Raw genomic sequence first — 8584 nt, 5'->3', positions numbered from 1 at the left:
AAGAAGTTGAAGAAGTTGAAGAAGCTGAAGAAGAGCTTCAGAGCCCTGGAAAAAGGCTAAAATACGCCGAACTGGAAGAAGTAGACGAAGAAGAAGAAGAGAGCGATCTCCCTTTGAAGCTCGGATCGTTTTTCTCCTTCGCGAGTCCCACGGTGTTCGTGGTCTCTGCTGCTCTAGATTATGATTTTCCAATCATATATGTCAATAGAATGTTCGAAAGCTTCACTGGCTACCGTGCAGACGAAGTTATTGGCCGGAACTGGTTACCTACGATCCCTTTCCTTTTTTTATTGCTTTCTTGTTTTGGCTTTCAGTTCAATCAAACTTGTTCGATTTTGTTTTTTCGGTGATTTCTTAATTACTGTCCCAAATTCTGCCCAGATTATCACTGTTAGTTTGGTTTTGATTGTTGAATCTGTCTGGCGCTTGGACTTTGGAGATATGTTTCTGAGCATGGGAAGCATTTCTCTGATTTACTTAGCAAGGCTCTTTCTGTTCTGTTTTTGAGTGTGAATTGTAAGTTCTATATGAAAAGATCTTTTTTTCTTTCTGTTTAAGTTATTAGGATTTAGGAATGTTCAAGAATGGAATAGATAAATTTCGATACTGATCCACCAGAAAGAAGGAGAGATGTTGGAAAGTTAGAAGTTATAATCTCTTAAGAGTAAAAGAAATTGTATGTGGCCTATAGCTTTATCAAAGCTAAAATTCCCTGATTGTCAGAGCTGTCACTATGGTTTCTGATTTCGAACCTATTTTCTGCTTGTTCTTTCTTTTTTGGGCAGAAAACTAGAACTTTTATTAACATGTAACCCCCTTGGAAAATTTCCCAAAAGGAAGAAGGAGCTACAGAATGAAGAAAGGGGGGGGATGGCAGAATTTTTCCCCTCCCCCCTTGGAAAATTTTCCAGAAGGAAGAAGAAGCTACAGAATGAAGAAAGGTGGGAGGGGAGAACCATACATGCGACAAAGCAGAATAAGAAGCTCTAGTAGCCAGACAGTGGGCTTCAGGGTTCAATCTAAGAGCAACATAGAAAAAGTGAACAGAACAAAAAAAGTGAGAAAATGAAACAATGTCATCTACAATGGACCTAGTAGCCCGGTCAACTGTAGCCAATAGATGAATCAGAGCCGAGACAATCGGGTAGCAATCCAAGAGCACCACAAGACGCTGAACTTGAAGCCTCAGTGCCAAGAGGACACCATCACGAACTGCTTGTTCTTTCATGATCTTGATTTTCTGCCATATTTTATGTAAATGAATGATTTTCTTATCAGTTAATACTCTGAGTTGCTTACATTGAATTCATTCTATTTCTCATTATTTACTGGATATTCTTGTTTACTCCTGATCTTTACTATCAAGTGCATTGAATTGGAACTCTGAATTTTATTCTCAAGTTGAAGTGCAATTGTTTACACTGTATGATAATTGACTGTTTCTGGTGTATACAAATAGTTATTCATGAATGACCATTTCAGTAACTCCATGGTTAAGAATCATGTTTATGGGTATAGGTGTTTTGGAAGGCCAGTAAAAGAAGCTTTACCTTGATGTCTGGCCTAACTTGGGCCACATTGATGGTTGGTTAGATACCCTTGGGATGAGCCACATTCAAATTTTCAGTTGTTTAGAGCCATTTTGTCAGAAGGTTGAGTTTTCAATCATTTTGAAAGCTCCATAAAGCCATATAGCTGATGTGCTTGGCCTGACACTTGCCTTATGGCTTAAGGTAGACAACAATATGGACAACATGTCTACAAATTGTGAACACCAACTAAACTCCCATTATGTTAGATATCCTGGTTGTTTATCTCTTCCTCCCTCTGGTATAATACTATAAATTCATGCTTCTTTCTTGATATTATATAAAATGAAAAAAAAGAAAGAGAAAATGATAATTTAGTTTTGTCGAAATGTTCTTAATATTGCTTTCATGTAGCAGAACTCAAGTGTCAATGAGTGAGGTGGCAACCTGAAACTACATGTTTTGACACATCAACTAATCAGATGGCAAGTTTCAGCCCAAACTATAATCTGCCACATGGCAAACTGATTCATTTCTCACTTTGGTTCAAGTCAAGATAATTAGAAAAATTCAAGAGCTACCTTAGGTGAATGTGCCAGAGACAGATGGTAAGAGGTGTGGACAAAAACACTTCACACACGGCTCATCCAGAAGGCCCACTAGAGTTGGCATATCAGCACCTGAAGCAGAACAACTGCTGCTACCTTCTGTCAATCTCAATTAACTGAAAGAATAAATTTGGACTTCAGTTATATGGACTAACAATGAATTGGAAAGGCTTAAGAACTCCATTGAAAACCTTGATGATATTCCAAAAAGTTGTGTTTTTTATCTATATGATTTGCTTGGGGGTAAAATCTTTAGCCTTTCTTTTAATTTTTCCTTTTAGAAGAATATAGTATTACTAACTAGGTAGCCATCCTCATATCAAACAGTGCTCCTTAGTGAATAGTTGTCTTTGTTAAACTTTAAAGATAGACTTCTCTCTTTTCCCATAAGCCTGAGACCTTTTTGAGATAATGAAATTCGTAGAGTCAGTAATGTTTCTATATAAATTGCCATGGTTGCCTTCTATGTTTCTGTTGTTGGTTTGAAATGCCATCATAAGAACCTTGGGAATCTCCTTTTGGAGGACAAGTCTCCTCTAGGAGGACAACAAAGTGCTGTCTTTATTGTTTTACACATTCCTAATTGGAATTGACTTAAAATTTCTTATCCAGCTACAAAGACTTTGAGCCCTAATGAGATAGTCTGTTTAAGTGTTTAACCTATTGGTATCTTGGTGTTAATTAGGTGCTAAGACATACTCTTTTATTTGTTTGCTTTGTGCTGATTTAATTATCTGAAACTAGAAGTGTTCTCTTCCACAAATAACTTTGATTGTTGGTTGTTGGTTTTGCTCTATGGACGTCTTTTTCAAGTACAGTTGAGATCAGCAATTTTCAATCTGGCAATTTTATGGGTTATTCTGAAGGTTTACTGTTCCTGAGTAAATAGTTGTATTTAAGTTCATTCAAATTGATGTTTTCTTTATCATCATAATGTCCATTACTTCACAATGAATCATGTGTTTCTCATATTTGCAATCATACTACATAATAAATATGCTGGTCTAATGAAAATCTCTTTCCTTTCAGTCAGTTTTTACAGTATAGAGACCCATCTACACAGAAGCCGCTTCCTTTGGTAGATAATGCGGTAACATCTGAAATCCGAAGATGTCTTGTGAAAGGGGTTGAATTCCAAGGTGAGCTCTTAAATTTCAGGAAGAATGGTACTCCTTTGGTGAACAGACTACAACTGAGGCCCATACATGGGGATGATGGCATTGTAACACACATCATAGGTATTCAAACATTCTCTGAAGCAAATTCAACTTCAACCGTGTGATGCAGTTGCACTAGCCTGGCTGGACAAAAAAAAATTCCAGTTTGGAAGCCGAAGCCAATAAGAACTAAGCTAAATTTGGATATTAGTCCAGCAAGAGTGTTCATTTTTATTTGGGGTTATTTGCTCTAAACTTAAATTTTATATTATAATTTACTATGTATATTTATATATATTAATTATAAAAGGTTAGCTATCAACAATTGGGATAAGGCTGTGTTTGTTGTTGTATAAAAGGTTAGCTATCAACTATTGCTATTTGGAGTTTTAGATTCAAATTAGGAATCCTTTTCAGAGTCATACTCTGTTTTTAAAGAATCTCTCTCTCTCTCTCTCTCTCTCTATATATATATATATATATATATATATATCATGTATTCCCCTTCGATTGCACAGGTTTTTTTAAAGTCCTTTTACATGTTACAAGTTGTTGAGTTGTTGCACTATAGATCTTCTTTTCTGGTATAGTGCAAGAGCTCCACAAGATGCAAGAATCGGGTAGCATCAGTTTAGATTCTACAAAATTCGGAAAATTCGGTGTCTACAGCTCTACATAAATCAAATAAGGACACTTACATAAAACATTAACCTTTAACTTAGCCATAATATTTGAAATTTTTAAAAGGATGTCAAAAATCTCAATGCCAACATTTTTAATTCCCTTGCATCAACCATTAGCGAAGATCGTTGTGATCTATTCATACTTTTATCCGCGTGAATCTTTGTGTCTCTATATAGTGCAAATCCTACATGATGCCTCTGGCTTTTGATGCGAACACATCCCTTGAAACACCAAAACTCAAAGAAGCCTAGTGAAACTCAGATTGAAAAAGAATGATAGTAGCCCATCCACGGCAATGAGATACTAGGTCCATACACCCATCACAAATAATGATCAGACAACCCCCCCCCCCCCCCCCCATGGTATAGCTTGGTACTCAACTAAAGTCATAGAAGTACTGCTACTGTTAGATTGTATATGCAAAGGAACAGAAAATAAGGCACGATCCACATGAGATGGAGAGAGGTTGGTTTTGAAACACACATTTGTTTCTTTTTCTTCCTGGAAGGGGTATTCAACATGCAACATAGGTCAATCTTTTTTTGATTGAGATTCTTTCACCCATGGCGAGGAGAGAATCTCTTAATACACGGGTTTTATGTCTTAATACCTAGGTTTTGGTGGTTGGATGGGATTCTTGAAATAATGATAATAAGAGCATTCAATATGGGGGGCGGGGGAAGGAATAATAACATCCTCAATGTTTAGATTCTTTACAGCTACAATGAAGAAAAACTTTCGCCATCTTTTATTGTGATGCCCTTCTGGGGAGAGTGGGGAGAGGAGGTGATTGGAATCAACAAAGAGCCTTCAAATCTCTCCTCTATCACCAAATTAGAAGAAGAAATCTTTACAAAGGGGTGTGAACTAAAAATATCTTCTCATTTTCTTAACCAAAAGAGAAGAGTTTTATTTATAACAGAGCCCCTTAAGGTTAGGTATCTGAAAAACTTTTGATTCGATAAAGTCCAATCCAATACGGAGATCATGGCCGAGATTGGGTTCCTTGAACATTTTATAAGTCAATGTAAAATGGATTTTCAAAACAATTTGAAAGTGATTTTTTCATGTCATTATCAAAATCTATCATTATCTTTGTACATTTTTCGAGTACACATGTGAAATGATAGGATTTACCTTGATTAAAAAAAAATACATTATACTAAAAGGACAAAAAAAGTAAAATTACTGATTATTCGATACCTTAAGGAGTGTCAATAAGTAAATCTCCTTCACAAAATACCAAGAGGGTTACATAATACTACATAATCCAATCCTTCCTCAAAAAAAGGAGGATGATGCTTCATCAATGTATAGTAATAATCAAGACCTTAAATCTTAGGGCATATTTGGCTAATACATCAGCAGCTTGATTTTCTAAACCATATTGAAAGACCACTTCTTGAAACAACCCCCCCTCTTATATAAAACCTTATGTCACTTCAATCTCCAAATAGAATATATTAAGCTTGACAGATTCCAATGATGGTGGCTTAGTTGTTTTTAAGTTGTTCTGAACTATCAATACAATACAATGCCTGAAGGACTATAGAGGAGTCGAATCCATGACCTACTGGGACTCTGCACTCTACCATGTGGTAATTTAATCGTTGTCAAGATGTTTTGAGCATATTACCTGTCGCGTCAAGAAATCTCCACAATCTATCCTCCTGTACTATAGCTTGCACAGAAGACACACTAGAGAGCTGGTTTGTACCAGTGGGGGACTCTCCGATGCATAAGTCAGATCTCTCTAAGCAACAATTGAAAATAATCAAGATGTCTCTGTATATGGTTATACCTGAGTATATGTAGGGTTCGTGGCAGACATAGGCTTTTGAGAAGAGAGTCCCAACATGATAGGTTTTATCTTTGGTAATAAAATCTTTGGTTGAGTTCCTTTAAGAGTGTGATCCCTGATTCATAGGGATCGTGAGCACTTTTAATAATTTTCATATAGGAGTAAGTTGGCAAAAGGAAAGGTTAATTTCTGCTTGCGTGGCGTGTTGTGCCTTTTTTTGGTAGGTTTTCTTATTGGAAGTGATCCGTTGAGTCCTTGATTGTTATGGGGCGGCAATGTTTTGATGACGTGATGCAATCTAATTAGGTGGTTGTATTTGGGTATAACATTACCCAAGTCAATCTTTTTCACTTGTTTTTTTTTTAAATTCTTTTTCGTGCAAAATTTTAATTTGAATGCATTCTCTTTTTCTCTCCACTTTTTTCTCAACCCTATTTGACATGTCTCAAGTTTCAAGCTCCATCTGAGCCATATGGTTCACCATATATTCAATTTTACCCTTTTTTTTTAATCTCAAGGAGTTAAAGCCCCATTCAGAAATAAAAAAAACAAGCCCATTAATTGGGAAAGTAGCAATCCTAGTAAATCTGCCTGGATTATCCAAACATGCCCATACATTGCAACTAAATGCACCTTCACTTATGCAGAGGAGAGTAGGGTTCAAGTTTGGCCTTATTGGCCCGAGCCTGAACATGGCCTAGGCTAAGAGACCCTGGCCCTGAGGGCATGTCAAGGCTGGGAATTTTTAGCCCTGCATCATAGCTAGGGTTGAGGCCTCGGGTTGAGCCTGGCCTGGCCCCTTCTTTCTTCTTCTTCTTCTCCCTTGCCTGGCCTAGCCCCTGCATCTCCCTTTCCCCTCCCCGGCTCGGTCTGACCCAGCCCGGCTCAACCATCTTGCAATCATTGTGAATCATCCTACTTAGATATACGTATTAGATATTGGCCCTTTTTTTTGGGGGGGGGGGGGCTTGGGGTGAGTGAAGCGCCTCTTGGTGTGGTGGTGGCTGGCAGTGTAGTGGGGCACTACGCTAAGTCCAAGGGAGAGGTCGCTAATTCAACTTTCCACTTGTACCCAAAATTGAAATACTAAGTAAAACCATTTTGCAAGAAATTAGATCATTGAAAAAAATTAGCAAAAAAAAACCATCATTGAAAAATAGGAACATACTCAGCTCTCTTTGTTTCACCATAAATATTTTCTTGAAAATTTATTATTTTATTTTATGGGGAAAAGATCCCATGATGCCAATGTCTAGGACAAAATTTTACGCCCCCCCCACCTCACTTGCAACACTGTAGCACTTCCCCTTTTAAAAGTCCTAATACCCCTTAATTTGACAAAGTTTTCAATTCTACCCCCTCCTTCGCCCAAAACTGCAGACGAGCATCAAAGGGAACCCTTTGCTTTATTTTATATACCATTTCGTTATTCTTTTTATGGTTAAACGTGATAAAGAACCACATTTGGGCATAGTTAAGTGGAGGGAAGAATCCAATCATATGATGAGAGTAGTCTTTCATAGATGTCAAATACATTGATTGTCAAGATACAACCACTTTTTTAAAAAAAAAAAACAGGACAACCATTTTTTTCATAACATCTTGATACTTAAAGAACTGAGTTTTTCCACACCCACGATCCCTTGACCAAAACTTTCGGATAAACAAAAAAGGATATCGCATATAAGGGTGATGATATTATCGACTTTGTCTAATAGAGAGGAACATAATAGCCCTACAATGGCGGGTTTTTCTTCCCACACAATTAAGGAAAATTTTCTCCATAACAAGAGGACTGCATAAATGACTCCACATAATTGGATACAACCAGCCATTGATATAAAATGACCATCGCACCCTCATAAATTGACGATCACAACCAGCCATTGATACAAATCAACCATATTCGATACCCAAATTAATATACCCCATGCACGAGGCTCCTGTCACTGTGGGGTATGTAGAGGGTCATAATATACCGTATGTACGCAGTCTTACCCCTACTTTGTAGAAAGGCTATTTTCAAAGACTTGAACCCATAACCACTTGGTCATAATAAAGCAACCTAACTGTTGCACCAAGGTCCGCCCTCTATCTAAGAATCTCATCCAATTTTCATAAGAGATAAAGGTAATAGGTATGATTTTAGTACACAATATCATATCGGGTATCAGCTATCTGCAAAATCGATATGATCTCGATATGGTTCCGGCATGGATTGATCGTATTAGATAAGTTTACCTCTTGTTTTCTTAAAAAGAAAAAAGTTATTTTTACTATTTTACCCTTGTCCGTACCATTTCCGAATATTTGAGATATGTTTTTTTTCTTAAAGAATATTTGAGATATGTTAAAGCGATAAGATATGGCTTACCGCCCAACAAAAAAACCAAAGTTAAAGAGATCAGATATAGGCTCCGCATTGGTCCTTTCCAAGGAGCTCAAAAATATCTTCTTGATTCGAAGGGATGACGTGAACGCCTAGTAGTGGACGATACAAACCCACCGAGATATTTATTGACCTCAAGATATTTACTGACACGTGTCATTCAAAAATTCCGGTACTATCTCACCTTACCCCTCATTTTTATTTAAAATCCCGAAATGCCCACCACGTATGCTAAGCACAATCTAGTCTTGGCATTCTCATAAATTTCTCCATTAAACTGAGCATTTTTACTATCTGTGCTTCCACATTATTCGCTTTAGTTGCCTGAACCTTTTTGATTTATTGATGCCAACCGCTGGAAGTGTAACAGACAGACAGACAGAGAGAGAGAGAGAGAGAGAGAGAGCGAGAGAAAA

General features: G+C 37.2%; 1 protein-coding gene across 1 annotated transcript; it reads left to right on the top strand.

The window, feature by feature from the left end:
- Positions 1 to 3441, top strand: LOC122645771 (adagio protein 3-like). Its single transcript, XM_043839131.1, has 2 exons — positions 1 to 262; positions 3167 to 3441. The coding sequence occupies exons 1-2, from the start codon at positions 210 to 212 to the stop codon at positions 3417 to 3419; spliced, it is 306 nt and encodes a 101-aa protein (XP_043695066.1). The 5' UTR covers positions 1 to 209; the 3' UTR covers positions 3420 to 3441.
- Positions 3442 to 8584: the final 5143 nt, after the last annotated feature.

The sequence above is a fragment of the Telopea speciosissima genome, chromosome 11, assembly GCF_018873765.1.
Source record: "Telopea speciosissima isolate NSW1024214 ecotype Mountain lineage chromosome 11, Tspe_v1, whole genome shotgun sequence".
Classification (NCBI taxonomy): Eukaryota; Viridiplantae; Streptophyta; class Magnoliopsida; order Proteales; family Proteaceae; genus Telopea; species Telopea speciosissima.
The sequence above is the reverse complement of the archived record's forward strand: the minus strand, read 5'-3'. Positions and strand labels throughout refer to the sequence as shown.

What these genes read in the sequence shown, in the direction of transcription:
- LOC122645771 (XM_043839131.1), top strand. Translation starts at nt 210, where the DNA reads ATGTTCGAAAGCTTCACTGGCTACCGTGCAGACGAAGTTATTGGCCGG. An exon ending in GAAGTTATTGGCCGGAACTG is followed by an intron (nt 263 to 3,166) that starts GTTACCTACGAT and finishes CTTTCCTTTCAG; the next exon opens with TCAGTTTTTACAGTATAGAG.